At 45.1% G+C, this 18,647-nt stretch overlaps 1 protein-coding gene across 13 annotated transcripts in view; it reads left to right on the top strand.

Annotated features, from left to right (window-relative positions):
* Positions 1-18,647, top strand: part of srgap1a (SLIT-ROBO Rho GTPase activating protein 1a) — a 324,530-nt gene that overhangs the window by 212,937 nt on the left and 92,946 nt on the right. For all 13 annotated transcript variants that reach the window (XM_073058740.1, XM_073058741.1, XM_073058748.1 and 10 more), the window contains exons 5-7: positions 4,325-4,501; positions 7,331-7,459; positions 13,058-13,279. In XM_073058740.1, coding sequence (XP_072914841.1) covers positions 4,325-4,501; positions 7,331-7,459; positions 13,058-13,279 — 528 coding nt within the window. The remainder of the gene's footprint in view (positions 1-4,324; positions 4,502-7,330; positions 7,460-13,057; positions 13,280-18,647) is intronic.

The following is an 18,647-nucleotide window of genomic DNA, read 5'->3' on the forward strand; positions in this document are numbered from 1 at the left end:
TCATACTACACCGGCGGCAGAAGGGAATACCCTCACTATGGACTTTCACGGCGCCACCGGACTCAGCCTCGCAGACGCAGCACACAATGAAAGCTCCGTCGAACCCAGCCTCGCAGGCACAGCACACAATGAAAGCGCCCCGACCACAGCGGACTCTTGAGTCTGTTGAACCTCTAAGCCTCAGACCATCCCCTCCGGCACAGCCTCTCCGAGCACCATCCTCTGCCGAGCGCACTACGACACCCCGCCACCGGCAACACAACTCCCGAGGACCGGGGGCCTGTTCTTCCCAGCAGAGACCATTGAATGGATTGAGGCAGAAGGAGGGTGAATTTTCTGTGCTCATTTTGAAAATGGCGGAGAAGAAGAAGCAACCGGAAATGCGATGCTACCAAGCAGACCAATCACAGTTGTTGCAGTCTGCGTTGCTGCGACGTGCAGTTACATTTTTGGGGAGGTGTGCATCAGGCTACGGTGTAGGGTACACGGCTACGCCGTACCTACGGTGTAGATTCGATGCAGAAGTATAAATTGGCCTTAATACTAACATGTTCAAGGGATTTGGTTCAGCATCCTCACTGCTTCCTGGGAATGTCCTGCACTGTCACTGGAAAACAACATATGTTATCAAGGACTCCCACCATCCAGGCCATGCTCTCTTCTTGCTGTTGCCATCAGGAAGGAGGTACAGGTGCCTCAGGACCACGCCACGAGGTTCAGGAGCAGTTATTACCCCTCAACCATCAGGCTCCTGAACTAGAGGGATAACTGTACTCCACTGAACTGTTCCCATAACCTATGGAGTCACTTTCAACTCATTACTAAACTCCGAGACCTGCACCTTGATACCTCCCAGTGCAACTGGATCCTTGATTTACTCACTTGCAGACTCCAGTCAGTACTGAGCTGATTGCAAAACCTTACTGACTCATTTTCACAGGCTCTACAACTCATGTTCTCAATTTTTTTATTAGCACAATTTGCCTTCTTTTGCACATTGGTCGTTTGTATGTCTGTTATATATAGCTTTTCGTAAATTTTATTGTATTTATTTTCCTGTAAAGGCCTGTAAGAGAATGAATTTCAAGATAGTATGCATAGTTTGATAAAAGTTACGTTAACTTTGACTTGAGTTATTACAGTTGGAAAAGTTCTTTCCTAGAGTGAAATGCAATGATGACATCTCCAGGTTAATTTGTGTGACTCGGGAAATTTGACAGAACGTTTTCTGGTGTGAATCTCACTTGCACGCCTCATGAGCTGAGCATCTAGTCACTCTGGGAGCCGCTGAGGCACCTTGACCACATTGTCCCTAGGACACCTCACCTCAGTCATTCTGGGGACCTCTGTGTTTGATGAGTCTGGAGGGCCAAGTTGTATTACCTACAATCCCTCCTTCAGGCCCCTAGCCACTGATCTCACTGGCCCAAACTTTGATTATTCTTGAATAAAAGCCCCAAAGATCCTGGTAGTATGTCTGGGTATGGAAACACCAGGAATGGAAAAGACTGCAGAAAGTGGTTGTCACTGACCAGTCCATCATAGGCAAAGCTCTCCCCAACACTGAGCACATCTATAAGGAGCACTACAACAAGAAAGCAGCATCCATCATCAATGGCTTCCATCAACCATCTTCTTCCTGCTGCCACTGGGGAGGAGGTTATGTCCCACACCAGGAACAATTACAACCCTAGTCCATCAGGCTGCTGAACTGGAATGGATAACTTCACTCTGAACCGAGTCTGCAATCTGTAGACTCACTTCCAAGGATGTTACCATTCATGTTCTCAGTATTATCAGAATCAGGTTTATTATCACTGGCATGTGACGTGAAATTTGTTAATTTAGCAGCAGTATTATTTTTATTTGCACATTATTCAAAGTTCAAAGTACATATATGTCACCATATACAACCTTGAGATGAATTTTCTTGTGAGCATTCACAATAAATAGAATGAAACACCATAGAATCAGTGAAAACCCACACACACAATAAGACGGCAAACGACCAGTGTGCAAAAGACAATAAACTGAGCAAAGAAAAAAACAAAATAATAATAATAAATAAATAAGCAACAAATAGCGAGAACATGAGATGAAGAGTCCTTGAAAGTGAGTTCATAGGTTGAGGGAACAGTTCAATGTTGGGGTGAGTGAAGTAATCCCCTCTGGTTCAGGGGCCTGATGACTGAGGGGTAAAACCTGTTGCTGAACCTGGTGGTTGAGACTGAAGGCTCCTGTGCTTCCTTCCTGATGGCACCATTGAGAGGAAAGCATGGCGGGGATGGTGGGGGTTCTTTGAAGATGGATGCTGATTTCCTGCAACACTGCCCTTTGTAGATGTGCTCAGTGGTGAGAAGGGCTTTACCCATGATGGACTGGGCTGTATCCATTACGTTTTGTAGGCTGTTCCATTCAACGATAATGGTGCTTCCATATTAAGCCATGATGCAACCAGTCAGTGTACTTCCACAGTACATCTATAGAGGTTTGTCAAAGTTTTAGATGATAAGCTGAATCTTTGCAAACTTCAAACACAATAGAGATGCTGCTGTGCTTTCTTCATAATGCCATTTCCTGCAAGTTCTGGGCCCAGGACAGATTCTCTGAAATGATAATGCTGAGGAGTTTAAAGCTGCTGACTCTCCCCACCTCTGATCTCCTGATGAGGATTGACTCATGGACCTCTGGTTTCCTCCTCCTGATTAATAATCATCTCCTTGGTCTTGATGACATTGACGGAAAGTTTGATGTTCATCTTTGTTAACGTATTTTTTTTAGTAAATTTTTTAAAATTTCTTTTTTCCCTGCAAATGCCTGCAAGAAAAAGAATCTCAAGATCATATATGGTAACAATTATGTACTTTGATGATAAATTTACTTGAACTTGAAAATAGTTATCTTCAGGGCTACGTATCAACAGTGGGGATTGCTCCTGTGTTTCCTTCGTCATACTATAAATAAATAGTTTGGATCTGAAACACAGCACCCTTGACAATGCTTGACAAACCCTCCCCCAGCACTGCACTAGGAGTAGCAACCTCGGTTTTCATGCTTGAGTCTGTGGATGGGATTGAACCAATGACCTTCTGGCCTGGGTGCAAGTGCTGGCCCTTGAGGCACCGATTATGTCGCAGACCTTCAGCTAGAATGATATCCCTGTTTATGACAAGACGATCCACAGCGGAAAGCAAACTCAGTCTGCAGCCAATGACTCAATCCCATTTCAGTGAGACAGATGTAGAGACCAACTGAAGCATCAGAGATTGTTTAATGTCTGCTGACCACACATTGTCCTAGCCGAGTTTTATAACTGAATCAGAAAGTCAAGGAAAGTAACTTGTTGCGTGGGCTATCTGGTCCTCTGAGTGACTGGGTAAACGGGACTAGCTCAGATAGGTGTCTTGGTCAGCATGGACAAGTTGGGCCGAAGGGCCTGCATCTGTTCCTGTTTCTGTGCCTAGACCACTTAACCTCTCCTTGAGCAACAAACCCATTATGAAGTGTATAGTTCTGCAGTTTTTCCATTCCCTGTGGAAAATGGTTAATGTATCAGAAGCATTTGATGTCTCTGGGCCTGTACTTTAATGGACCACAGAAGGTTGAGGGGAGAATCTCACTGAAACCTACCGAATACTGAAAGGCCTGGATAAAGCAGATGAGGAGAGGATGTTTCCATTATTAGGACAGTTTTGGATGTGAGGGCACAGCCTTAAAATGAAAGGATGTCCATTTAGAATAGGAATGGTACAGTTGCTTAGTGGTTAGCATAATGCTTTTGTAACCACAGCAACTCAGGTTCAATTCTGCTGCTGTCTGTATGGAGTATGCATGTGAGTTTCCTCCAGGAGTTTTAGTAAATTTGAGGTAAATTGTGACTAAGTGGATTTCCTCCAGGTGCCTTATTTTCCTACCACATTGCAGCTTAGTGGGTTACCACATTACCATATTACCACATTGCTCATATGGGTGTAATTGGGTGGCATAGGCTCGTTGGGCTAGAAAGACTCTAAATTTAAATCAAATTGATGTATTTCTTCAGCCGGGGGCTGGTGAACCTGTGGAAGAGGGCTGCGAAGGCCAAGTTATTGGGGGAATTTAAGGCAGATAGGTTCTTGATTGGTAAAGCAATTGGTAAAAGGTTTCATGGAGAAAGTGGGAGAATAGGTTGAGAAAAAGACATTGTGCACGATTGATAGCGGGACAGATTCGATGAGCCAAGTGGCCTAATTCTTCTTTCTTCTTCTTCATGGGATCTTATGGAATGGTGTTTTACTTTGACTTGCTTGCTGATCTCCCCCTTCTCCCCATCCTCTGGTTGCAGGTCATGAAGACATATCACATGTACCACACGGAGAGCATCAGTGCTGAGAGCAAACTGAAGGAGGCCGAGAAACAGGAGGAGAGGCAGATCAGCAGGGACCCCGTCTTCAGCATGCGACTGGAGGAGAAGCACCAGAGGCGAAGCTCGGTGAAGAAGATGGAGAAGATGAAGGAGAAGGTAGGGGAGTTGTTCCCCCCCCCCACCTTCCTCTGGTTGATTTTGGAGGGGGGGGACAATGTTTCCAGCACAACAGACTTCCTAAAGGTCCTATTTTCCATTGTCCAATGCTGCTCCTCACGGCTGTTAATGATGGTAGTCGCACCTTAAGGCTTAGCACCTTGTGCTGTACCCTTCATGGCTGCCGGATGATGCCTCAAAATCCTTCCTTAAGTATGTTGGGTACTTGGTAATCTGTGCAAGATTAGTTAGGTTGCGCAGAGCGCACGGATTTGCCGGAAGTAATCAGTAAACACAGAAATGTCTCTCTCTCTCTCTCTCTCTCTCTCTCTCTCTCTCTCTTTCTCTCTCTCTCTCTCTCTCTCCCTCTCTCCCTCCCTCCCTCTCCCTCTCCCTCTCCCTCTCTCTCTCTCCCTCCCTCTCCCTCCCTCTCCCTCTCTCTCTCTCCCTCCCTCTCTCCCTCTCTCCCTCTCTCCCTCCCTCCCCCCCCCAATTTAAAATAAAATCAAACACCTCCCCTCCTACTTGTTAATCTTCCCCTAGGAAATGAAGTCTTCCACGCTCTAAGTTCCTCAGCTATCTCACTTTAGACCCTTATCTTGCTGAAGTGATTGTGTGCTCCCCCTGCAATGATGCCCTCCTAGCCAGATTGTTGTTTTTGTCTTTCCTGGCCAGTCCCTCGATTAGGATCTATCACTCCCCCCCGAAGGCCAGCTGATGTTTGTTGTTTTAACTCTCCCCAGGGCTTGGTCAACCACATCAAAGAGGCAAGCTCCCAGTTCAATCCTGACCTTGGGCACTGCCTGTGGAGTTCTCCCTCTGATCACGTGGTTTCCCCGAGCTGTTTCATTTTCCTCCCACGTCAGCTGGTTGGTCAGTTGGCCCTAGTGCATAGAGAAATCCGGGAGAGTGAGGATGTTGCAGGGTAGTGTGAGTGAGGAGGGTGGCTGGGATTGCGGAGAGAGTTGGCAGCCACTTGATAGACTGAATTTTAGCTGCATATGAAGTATGAATATATAAAGTCTGTAACTCTTCAGGGATGATGAATCATGAGACCTGCCCATCCCAACCTCCCCTGCCAAAGCCAAACCCATCCAGTAGGATAATGGGCAATATTAAAATCAACCTTGTCTTGCTTCTTTCAATGTTAACCTGCTGTTTAAACCCGATTTATTGAGTCCCACCTCTCTCATACCAACTGCATGGAGAACTTTGTCACTGATATTTGACCATGTATTCGTTCTAGCAATATCTGTCAAATCTCCTGCCACCCCTCCCCAACCTGGCTTTATTTGTCCATCATACTTGGCTGCTCCTCCATCTACCCATCACCTCCAAGTCCCTCTCTCAGCCCTTCTCTTCCACTCTCTATACTGGTTCCTCCCCCCTCTGCCAATAGGATGTCAAGCTAAGATGTTGCTGATTTTAAAAAAATAAAAAGAGACAAAAAGAGAGAGAACATAGTGATGTAATGTTCATGGACCATTCAGAAATCTGAAGGCGGGGGTGGGGAAGAAGCTATTCCTAAAGAGCTGAGTGTGTATTTCCAGGCTCCTGCACCTCCTCATTGATGGTAGCAGTGAGAAAAAGGCATGCCCTGGTTGGTATGGGTCCTTCAAAATGAATGCTGCCTCCTTGAGGAACTACCTTTTGAAGATGTCCTCACACCCTCCCTCACAGATGCTGCTTGACCTGCCCAGTTCCTCCACCAGTTCATTTTGTTTGCACCTGGGTCTATCACGGTGCCTGAACATATCCAGCTCGTCGTATCCTCTCCTTCTAGATTCTCCAGGAAAGCCAATCTCTTGGTTCCACTTCCTTTACCTCAACCTGCATTTTAGAGACTTGGATAGTTTTCTGCCATCTCCTTGATTAGAATACATTCTGCAGGCACTCTTGCATCACCACTGACAGCATAAAGGGACATGAGACAGGCAAAAAGTCATCAGTTTTCTCAAATGTTTTGAATTTTGTGGAGAAATGGGTCAGAATCAGAATTAGATTTATTTATCACATGTACATCAAAACATAGAGTGAAATGTGTTGGATGTCCAGGTCCTTATATGTGTTGGTTGTTGTCACACATTCTGAAGCCACCAATGCTCGGCAAAACAACACTGAACACAACCAAACCAGCCCATTTCCTCTCTCCCACTCTCCCTCCCTCCCATGCATGTAGAAACTCCTCTAATATCAGGATGGGTCGTAACGGATCAAAAGCTAGCTGCAGAGGATTGTAGATTCAAACAGCTCTGTCATGGGCACAACCATCCCCAGCATCAAGAACACATTCAAATCGTGGTGCCTCAAGAGGGTGTCATCCATCCTAAAGGACCCTTGCCGTCCGCATCTGCCCTCTTCTCATTACTGCCATCAGGGAGGAGGCACAGGAGCCTGAAGACCCACACTCAATATTTTAGTAACAGCTTCTTCCCCTCTGCCATCAGATTTCTGAATGGACAATGAACCTGTGTACATGAACGTACTAGTTTTGCTCTCTTTTTGCACAATTTGTTTTTGAATATATCTCTTTTTGTAACTTAGAGTAATTTTTTAAATATATTGCAGTGTATTGTTGCTGGAAAACAACTAATTAGACAACATAGGTTAGTGATAATAATCCTGGATCTGATTTTGGGTGTACTGTCTTCTAGAAAGCGTAATTTTAAGACAAGGCTCTTGACTGGGATTGGAAACTGAGAACTACAGTCTGATTGTGACTGGTGAAAATGTGTGGCTCACTGTTCTATCTACAAATGCTTGTGTTTACTCTGACGTACAAATCATTTATGAACTTTCTCGTTTGCCCCTTTTCTCTTGTACATCCAGCGCCAAGCCAAATACTCAGAGAACAAGCTGAAATCCATCAAAGCACGAAATGAATATCTGTTGACGCTGGAGGCAAGCAACAACTCAGTGTTCAAATATTACATCCATGACCTTTCCGATGTAATCGATGTAAGTGTGGGTACAACAGGTTGGATGTGATGTCTGTGGGCGGAACTACAAAATTAATTTGCAACCTGCACAATGAACAGCTTTCTAACACAAGTTAATTCTTTGCTGAGATTTTCTTAACTCTCTAGCAAGTCTCTATTATATAATAAACATTCCTTTTTGTGGTACAAGATTATATTTTACTTTTATATTTTAGACTCTTTTTTAAGGCCCTTAAGAGTGAGTGTATATTTGTGGTCTTCTGTTGCTGTAACCATCAAGGTTCGACATGTGTGTTCAAGGGTTCAGTTCTGCACAGCAGTGTTGTATGTGTGGTTATTCCCATCAGCTTGAACAGTCTAGCCATTCTCCTCTGACCTCTCTCACTAGCAAGGCATTTTCACCCACAGAACTGCCACTCACTGGATGTTTTTGGCTTTTTTGCACCACTTTCTGTAAACTCTGGAGGTTGGTGTGTGTGAAAATCCCACAAGATCAACAGTTTCTGAGAATCTCAAACTACCCATCTGTCACCAACAATCATTCCACAGTCAAAGTCACTTCGATCACATTTCTTCCCCGTCATGATGTTTGGTCTGAACAACAACTGAACCTCTTGACCATGTCTGCATGCTTTTATGCATTGAGCTGCTGCCGCATGATTAGATATTTGCATTAACAAGCAGGTGTACAGGTGGCCACTGAGTGTATAATAAACACTTTCTTTTAGGGCTGAAACATTGCATTTAACTATCTGCAAAATTCCTTCTGAATTGTTAGCAACCAGCTTCAAGCAACAGAGCAGTCATGTGGTTTTAACTAATGGGTATAAATAGAGCAAATCCAGATCTGTCTTTAAGCTGGTTCCAAATTGTTGATGCTCCCCATTTTTCTTTGTCAGGGCAGCTATTCTGAGGAGTCACTTTACTTTGGTAATCGCCTATGTTTGTAGCAAGCACACTGTCATCAATAGGATCTTTGTGCAGTTTTGACAATTCTGTAAAGGAAGCAATTGTGTCTTTTAGGAATAAATTCAAGCAAGTAAACATTCAACTGGAGAAGGCCATTCAGTCTATTGAGTCAGCTCCGTTATTCGGCTGATGTAGCTGATCTGTAACCTGACTCGTCCTTTTTTTGTAAACACCTGACTCCTGCAGTCTGAGATGAGAAAGCAAGTTTCTTGCTCAAACCACTTGCTCCCCCACATTGGTGCGTTAGTGGCTAACCACCTCATACTGGATGGCTGGGAGAAGAGCAGCAGGCTACAGAGTAGGACCAGCGAAGAGAAGGTAGAGGGTACTCATTGTCAGCGGTTCAGAGAGAAATATTCGTACCAGGACTTCAGCAAAACAAGTGGACACTTCCATAAGGGCCCGAAGGCATTGACTATCGTTGTAGCTGTATTTGTATTTAATGGTTCTATTTTTAAAATCTTACTTTTAGGAACACATGCATCATAGATGATGTTCATCTTCAGGATCTGAGCTTGAACTATTAACAGAACATTAATAAACTTTCCCAGCTTGCATGCTGTGACGTATTTGCAAGGCTATAAAGAAATGGGTTGAAAAACACAGCACAGGAACAGGCCATTCAGCCCACAATGTTGTGTCGAACCAGCTAAAAAACAAATCAAAAGCACCTACACCATGTCCGTTTCCGTCCATCTTCCTTACATCCATGTGCCAACCCAAACATCTCTCAGAAGACTTTGATGTATTTGCCTCACTACCACGCCAGGTATCCACGACTCTCTGAGTAAAAAACTTACCCCTCACATCCCCCTTCAACCTACCCCCTCTCATTTTCAATGTTATTTCAATTTTGCCTTTCAGTACTTTCCCTGACATCTTCCTTACTGTCCAGTCCTTCCCTTACTGGACCTGGGACTCCAGTTCCCAGCCCTCCCTTTTAAAGCTAGTTTAAACTCTCCGGAATAGCATCAGCAAACCTCACGACCAGGATGTTGGTTCCTCTCCAGTTGAAATGCAGCCCGTCCTTCTTGTACAGGTCACTCTTTCCCCAGAAAAGGTTACAATGATCCAAGAACTTGAAACCCTATCCCCTGCACCATCTCCATAGTCACTCATTCATCTGTGCTATCGTCCCATTCCTACCTGCACCAGCCTGTGGCATCAGAAGTAATCCGGAGATTACTACCTTGGAGGTCCTTCTCTTCAGCCTCCTTTCTGACTCTATAGACTCACTGTATAGGACCTCCCCTTGAGAATATCCTGCATCCTGGACCCTAGCAGCAGGGAAGCAGCACACCATCCTGGTGTCCCTTTGCAGCCACAGAATCTCCAGTCTGTTCCCCTATAACTACTGCACTGCCTGACTTTACCCTTCCCTGTCGAGCCTCAGAGCCGCCCACAGTGCCACCAGGCTGGCAGCTGCTGCCATGCTCTGATGGGTCACCCCCCCAGCAGTATCCAAAGGGGTACACTTGTTACTGAGGGGAATGGCCACAGGGGGACCCTGCTCTGACTGCTTACTCCCCTTACCTCTCCTGCTGGTCACCCCTCTGCTATCCGAATCCTGTACTCTGGGTGTCTTCAATAATACCTTCAGCCTCTCGAATGATCCTGAGAACATCCATCTCCAGCTCCAACTCCTTGACCTGGTCAGTCAGGTGCTGGAATTGGGCACACTTCCCACAGATGTAGTCATCATGGAACCTGTCAGCTATCCCGAATTCCCACATCTGACAGAGGGAGCATTCCATGCTGACCGCTCAATACCAAAAAAGAAAAAGGCTTGCCTCTTCTTAACTGTGCCTTCACCTGTTCATGCTGAATCCTGTCGAGCCAAACCCTTCACACTCTGTCACTGGCACACTCCAACAATGGCTGCTCTCCTTGAACCTACCATCTTTTTATTTGCAGCCGAGGTTAGGCCTCTGATGCCAACACTTTCCAAGCCTGCATTGTCCAAGAAGACTGGCCTTGCCTGAATCTGATCCTGTGATCCTTTCTCCTGACTTCTGTAGGTGTCTGACCCAATACAAACTCCTCTCACCTGAGATACCAAAAAAAATCCTTAGGAGAGTAACCATGGGCCCAAAGATCTGAAAGGTTTACACCTCGCCCTTGGCATTCAGTATTTAAGTAAAGGCACCCATCCCAGAGCTACCCCTGCCCCTGGCACATTATCCCCCACCCCTAATGAAGGGGCAGGCCAGACATCAGTAACGTGTCTTAATTCCCAATCAAACATTGGCCGCAACCACAATTGCCTAAGTATTACCTACAACAGAGGCAGTAAACAGGGGAGCAGTTCAGTAGTGTAGCAACTGGCATAACGCTTTACAGCACCAGCAATTATGGTTCAATTCTCACTGTTGTCTGTAAGGAGTTTTAACGTTCTCCCAGTGATCATGTGGCTTTCCTCCAGATACTCCATTTTATTCCCACATTCCAAAGACGTACAGATTAGGGTTAGTAAATTGTGGGCATACTCTGTTGGTGCCAGAAACGTGGTGACACTTACGACATTTACATCTCCTCGGACTGTGTTGGCCATTGATGCAAGTGACACATCTCACTGTGTGTTTCGTTGTTTCAGTGTACGTGTGACAAATAACGCTAATTTTATCCTATTGCCTCAGCGCTCATTGCCCAGCCAATACCCCCCCCCCCCCCCCACAACTCCCATTGTGAGGATTTTGATACAGAGTCCCTCGGGAAACGCGGAGAGACAAGCGGAGGAATTAGAAGGGGAATGGATGATAAATGTCAATGACAGTCACTTAGCTGATGGATCAACTCTGCCATTACACCATCTAATTGGGCTGTGCATAAAATATTCAGACAAGCATCAGAGGAATCTGAAATTAAGATTCATTGATCGCACTGCAGAACAATATTAGGATCAATCTTCCAAGGATCCTCTCCTCCTTCAGACTAAGCTCATTCCAATTTTAAATTTGGGTTTATTCGGATTCAGGTTTATTTATTACCTGTACATCGAAACATAGAGTGAAGTGCATTGTTTGTGTTGGGAGCCAACACACCCAAGGATGTGCTGGGGGTAAACCACAAGTGTTGCCACACATTCCGGTGCCAACATAGCATGTCCACAATGCTCGGCAGAACCTGACAAAACAGAACATACCAAGTAACAAAGCAACTCCGCTCATCCACGCACATGCATAGTCCTCTAACCCCAGGGGAGGCTGTCTTCTTCAGCCTTCATCTTCCAGTGGTCCAGTGGATTTGCAGACACTGGAGCTTAGCCAAACCTTCTCCTTTACTCAGACGATCTGGAAGTTCGGCTCAGAGGAGAGATCATTAAATTGAACTGGGATAAAAGCTTTCTAAGATTCCTCCGAAATGGTGTCAATTGCAGGCTGACAGCTTCCATCATGTGGGGAAGAGACACTGGATAATTAGTTAGGCTTCTGTCTCACTGATGCTTTGATTGTCTGTGAGTTTATGCCTGCAAGCCCATTGCCAACAGCACAAAGTCAATCTGTTTGGCATGGGTTATTCTTTATTTACACAGACCATCCTGTCCAATGAGACCACCCTGCCCAACTAGATCCATGTGACTAATTAACCTTTTAACCCATACATCTTTGGGAGCTGGATGGAAACGAGAGGACCTGAAGGAAATCTAGTGTCGCTAGCATTACATGAGCCACAGTGCTACTGTGCCAGCCTCGAAATCATGTCCCTGCCCAGCATTAAAGTTGGGACCTTTCGCACGTGATACCAGCCACAGTACGGAAACTGCAACCAGGTTTAAATTAGTTTTATCGCTTTTAATGTTGCTCCATCATTCATGACCCACTCCCTTAATGAAAGAGTGCAGGGAAGATTTACGAGAATGTTGCAAGGACTTGACCTGAGTTACAGGGAGAGTTTGGGTAGGTTTGGAATTTATTCTTTGGTACAAGATGTTGAGGATTGACCTTACAGTATAAAATCATGAGGGGGAGGGTAAATTGTTTTAGTGAACACACACAGTGTTTTTCCCAGGGAAGGGCAACTAAAAACTAGGTTATGGTGAAAGATTTAAAAGGGACTCGAATGGCAACTTCTTCACCCTGAGCATAGGGTGTATACAGAATGGGCTGCCAGAGGAAGTGGTTCAGGCAGGTACAATAAGCAACATTTAAAAGGCATTTAAATAAGAAGGTGGATAGGAAGTATTTAAAGGGATGTTGGCCAAACGCAAGCCAGTGGGACGAGCTGGCCTGAAGGACCTGTTTCCTTGTTGTTTTGCTCTATGGCTCCATGTTACCATGAATGTCTACATTAAAATCCTGAAGTGACTTGTGAACAAGACTTGTTTTGCTGCTGTTGTATTCTGTTTTGTCTGCAGAACATTGCCATCATGCTATGTTGGTGCTGGAATGTGTGGTGACACTTGTGGGCTGCTTCGGCACATCTTTTGATTGTGTTGGTTGTTAACACAAACAGCACATTTCATGGTGTGTACTTGTGACAAACAAATGGCTGTGAATTTGAAAATGTACTGCAGTACTGAGGGATTTATACAGGCCCTTCAGCTCAGCCAGTGCATGCCACAGGTCTTTAACTATTGATGCAAAGGATCAAGATGCTGGTAGAAAGCTTGAATGTTAATGCATTGTCTTTGTTTCTCTTGCTGTGCTAGTGCTGTGACCTGGGCTATCATGCTAGCTTAAACAGAGCGCTGAGGACGTTTCTCTCTGCAGAGTACAACCTGGAGACATCCAGGCACGAGGGTCTGGACATCATAGAGAACGCAGTGGACAACCTGGACCCTCGCAGTGACAAACAGCGCTTCATGGAAATGTATAACTCGGCGTTCTGCCCACCTGTCCGATTTGACTTCCAGCCCCATATGGGAGACGAGGTTAGTCCTGTGCTGTACACTGGTGTTTCTTACTTCTCAGGTGCTTTCCATTCTGGTCTTGTATCATTGAGCATATCAGTAAGGAGCAGTGCCACAAGAAAGCAGCATCCATCATCAAGGACCCCACCATTCAGGCTATGCTGCCTCCTCACAGCTGCCAGCGGCAGCGTTAGGTTCAGGAACAGTTGTCACCCTTCAACCGAGTGCGGATACCTTCACTCACCTCAACACTGAACTGATCCCACAACCTGTGGACTCACTTTCAAGGACTCCACAACTCGTGTTCTCAGTGATATTTATTTATTTGCACAGTTCATCTTCTTTTGCACATCAGTTGTTTGACAGTCTTGGTGCGGAGTTTTCCATTAATTCTTTTGTTCTACTATGAATGCCTGCAACAAAATGAATCACGGTAGATGTAGTGACATATATGTTCTTTGATAATAAATTTAAATTGAGCTTTCACTGAAGTGTCCGATGAGGACATCGTGAGAATTGCAGACTCTTCCACAGATGGGCCAGGGGATGACGTTAATTCGGATTATCAAATCATTATCATATTGCCAAAAGTTAGCACTTACTGATCTTGATGCCAATTTTGCTAAATGTCCTCCTCCTGTGGATCATCCATATCCTTCCATTCCCTTTATATTGAGGGGCAACGTTTCACGCAGAGGGTGGTGATTATGTGGTGAGCTGGCAGAGGAAGTGTTTGAGGCAGGCACAAAAGTATCATTGAAGAAGCACTTGGATAGGTTAGTGGAGTCAGACTTTCCGACAGAGTTGTAGAGGTTTTTAGATAGACACAAAGTAATACAGCATGGATGCAGGGCAAGGCTTAAGAGGACACGGGCCCAATGCAGGAAATTCGAACTAGCAGCGGTTGGAATAACATGGTTAGGCCAAAGTGACTGTATCTGTCCCAGTTCAGGCACATGCACTCACTCTGTAAAAGAACTTGCCCCTCACTTTAAACACAGGTCCTTTGAACATAAAACATTGTAGCAAAGTACAGGCCCTTTGGTCCACAATGTTGTGCTAACCTTTTAACCTGCTTCAAGATCAATCTAACTCTTTCCTCTCCACAGAGAATAGCCCTCCATTTTTCTATCATCCATGTGTCTACCTAAGGGTTTCTTAAATGCCTCTAATCTGAGATCGGCCCCGTGGTTTGTTTATCCTGCAGCATGTGGGAAATCAGGGATACTTCCAGTGTCCCTGATGACTATGTGTGCAGGAAGTGTGTCCAACTGAAGCTTCTGGCAGACCGCATTGAGCGTCTGGAACTGCGATTGGATTCATACTGGAGCATCCACGATGCTGAGAAAGTCATGAATAGCACATTCAGTGAGTTGGCCACACCGCAGGTAAAGGCTACACAGGCAGAAAGGGAAGGGGTGGCCACTAGACAGCGTAGCAGTAGGCAGGTAGTGCAGGAGTCCCCTGAGGTCATCTCCCTCCTAAACAGATCTACTGTTTTGGATACTGTTGGGGGAGATGTCTCATCAGGGGAAGGCAGCAGCAGCCGAGTTCATTGCACCATGGGTGGCTCTGCGGCACAGGAGAGAAGGAAAAGAAGTGGGAGAGCTATAGTGCTAGGGGATTGGATTGTAAGGGGAATAGATAGGCGTTTCTGCGGCCGCAAACGAGACTCCAGGATGGTATGTTGCCTCCCTGGTGCAAGGGTCAAGGATGTCTCTGAGCGGCTGCAGGACTTTCTGGAATGGGAGGGTGAACAGCCAGTGGTCATGGTGCACGTAGGTACCAACAATATAGGTAAAAAACGGGATGAGGTCCTACAAGGTGAATTTAGGGAGTTAGGAGATAAACTAAAAAGTAGGACCACAAAGGTAATAATCTCTGGATTACTACCAGTGCCACATGCTAGTCATAGTAGAAATAGGAGGATATTTCAGATGAATACGTGGCTTGAAAAATGGTGCAAGGGGGAGGGATTCAAATTTCTGGGGCATTGGAACCAGTTCTGGGGGAGGTGGGACCGGTATAAACAGGACGGTCTGCACCTGGGCTGGACTGGAACCAATGTCCTAGGGGGAACGTTTGCTACTGCTGTTCAGGAGGATTTAAACTAATGTGGCAGGGGGATGGGAACAAGTGCAGAGAGACAGAGGGGTGTAAAATGAGGGTAGAAGCAAAAAGTAGTAAGGTGAAAAATAAAACTGGCAGGCAGGTAAATCCAGGGCAAAAAGCAAAAAGGGCCACTTTTCAACATAATTGTATAAGGGCTAAGAGTGTTGTAAAAACAAGCCTGAAGGCTTTGTGCGTCAATGCAAGGAGCATTCGTAGCAAGGTGGATGAATTGAATGTGCAGATAGTTATTAATGAATATGATATAGTTGGGATCACAGAGACATGGCTCCAGGGTGACCAAGGATGGGAGCTCAACATCCAGGGATATTCAATATTCAGGAGGGATAGACAGGAAAGAAAAGGAGGTGGGGTAGCATTGCTGGTTAGAGAGGAGATTAACGCAATAGAAAGGAAGGACATTAGCCCGGAGGATGTGGAATGGATATGGGTAGAACTGCATAACACTAAGGGGCAGAAAACGCTGGTGGGAGTTGTGTACAGGCCACCTAACAGTAGTAGTGAGGTTGGGGATGGCATTAACCAGGAAATTAGAAATGCATGCAATAAAAGAACAGTAGTTATAATGGGTGACTTCAATCTACATATAGACTGGGTGAACCAAATTGGTAAGGGTGCTGAGGAAGAGGATTTCTTGGAATGTATGCGGGGTGGTTTTCTGAACCAACATGTCGAGGAACCAACTAGAGAGCAGGCCATTCTAGATTGGGTATTGAGCAATGAGGAAGGGTTAGTTAGCAATCTTGTCGTGCGAGGCCCCTTGGGTAAGAGTGACCATAATATGGTGGAATTCTTTATTAAGATGGAGAGTGACATAGTTAATTCAGAAACAAAGGTTCTGAACTTAAAGAAGGGTAACTTTGAAGGTATGAGACGTGAATTAGCTAAGATAGACTGGCAAATGATACTTAAAGGGTTGACGGTGGATATGCAATGGCAAGCATTTAAAGATCGCATGGATGAACTACAACAATTGTTCATCCCAGTTTGGCAAAAGAATAAACCAGGGAAGGTAGTGCACCCGTGGCTGACAAGGGAAATTAGGGATAGTATCAAGTCCAAAGAAGAAACATATAAATTAGCAAAAAAAAAGCGGCACACCTGAGGACTGGGAGAAATTCAGAGACCAGCAGAGGAGGACAAAGGGCTTAATTAGGAAAGGGAAAAAAGATTATGAGAGAAAGCTGGCAGGGAACATAAAAACTGACTGTAAAAGCTTTTATAGATACGTGAAAAGAAAAAAAAAATTGATCAAGACAAATGTAGGTCCTTTACAGTCAGAAACAGGTGAATTGATCATAGGGAACAAAGACATGGCAGACCAATTGAATAACTACTTTGGTTCTGTCTTCACTAAGGAGGACATAAATAATCTTCCGGAAATAGTAAGGAACCGAGGATCTAGTGAGATGGAGGAACTGAGGGAAATACATGTTAGTAGGAAGTGGTGTTGGGTAAATTGAAGGGATTAAAGGCAGATAAATCCCCAGGGCCAGATGGTCTGCATCCCAGAGTGCTTAAGGAAGTAGCCCAAGAAATAATGGATGCATTAGTGATAATTTTTCAGAACTCCTTAGATTCTGGATTAGTTCCTGAGGATTGGAGGGTGGCTAATGTAACCCCACTTTTTACAAAAGGATGGAGAGAGAAACCGGGGAATTATAGACCAGTGAGTCTGACATCGGTGGTGGGGAAAATGCTAGAGTCAGTTATCAAAGATGTGATAACAGCACATTTGGAAAGAGGTGAAATCATCGGACAAAGTCAGCATGGATTTGTGAAAAGAAAATCATGTCTGATGAATCTTATAGAATTTTTTGAAGATGTAACTAGTAGAGTGGATGGGGAGAGCCAGTGGATGTGGTATATTTAGATTTTCAAAAGGCTTTTGACAAGGTTCCACACAGGAGATTAGTGTGCAAACTTAAAGCACATGGTATTAGGGGTATGATATTGATGTGGATAGAGAATTGGTTGGCAGACAGGAAGCAAAGAGTGGGAGTAAACGGGACCTTTTCAGAATGGCAGGCAGTGACTAGTGAGGTACTGCAAGGCTCAGTGCTGGGACCCCAGTTGTTTACAATATATATTAATGATTTAAACGAGGGAATTAAATGCAGCATCTCCAAGTTTGCGGATGACACGAAGCTGGGCGGCGGTGTTAGCTGTGAGGAAGATGCTAAGAGGATGCAGGGTGACTTGGATAGGTTAGGTGAGTGGGCAAATTCATGGCAGATGCAATTTAATGTGGATAAATGTGAGGTTATCCACTTTGGTTGCAAGAACAGGAAAACAGATTATTATCTGAATGGTGGCCGATTAGGAAAAGGGGAGATGCAACGAGACCTGGGTGTCATTGTACACCAGTCATTGAAGGTGGGCATGCAGGTACAGCAGGCGGTGAAAAAGGCAAATGGTATGTTGGCATTCATAGCAAAAGGATTTGAGTACAGGAGCAGGGAGGTTCTACTGCAGTTGTGCAAGGCCTTGGTGAGACTGCACCTAGAATATTGTGTACAGTTTTGGTCCCCTAATCTGAGGAAAGACATTCTTGCCATAGAGGGAGTACAGAGAAGGTTCACCAGATTGATTCCTGGGATGGCAGGACTTTCATATGAAGAAAGACTGGATCGACTAGGCTTATACTCACTGGAATTTAGAAGATTGAGGGGGGATCTTATTGAAACGTATAAAATTCTAAAGGGTTTGGACAGGCTAGATGCAGGAAGATTGTTTCCAATGTTGGGGAAGTCCAGAACGAGGGGTCACAGTTTAAGGATAAAGGGGAAGCCTTTTAGGACCGAGATGAGGAAAAACTTCTTCACACAGAGAGTGGTGAATCTGTGGAATTCTCTGCCACAGGAAACAGTTGAGGCCGGTTCATTGGCTATACTTAAGAAGAAGTTAGATATGGCCCTTGTGGCTAAAGGGATGAGGGGGTATGAAGAGAAAGCAGGTACAGGGTTCTGAGTTGGATGATCAGCCATGATCATACTGAATGGCGGTGCAGGCTCGAAGGGCCGAATGGCCTACTCCTGCACCTATTTTCTGTGTTTCTATGGACCATGACTTCTGGCTGTTCACCCTCACACTTAAGAATGCTGAGGACTTGATCGAAGATATCCCAGACCCCAGCACCTGGGAGGCAACATACCACCTGGGAATCTTGTTCTCGCCCACAGAAATACTTGTCATTTCCCTAACTAAGAAATCCCCTATCACCACAGCGTGCCTTTTCTTTCCCCTTCCCTTCTGAGTC

The sequence above is a fragment of the Hemitrygon akajei genome, chromosome 10 (genome assembly GCF_048418815.1).
Source record: "Hemitrygon akajei chromosome 10, sHemAka1.3, whole genome shotgun sequence".
In the NCBI taxonomy this organism is placed as follows: Eukaryota; Metazoa; Chordata; class Chondrichthyes; order Myliobatiformes; family Dasyatidae; genus Hemitrygon; species Hemitrygon akajei.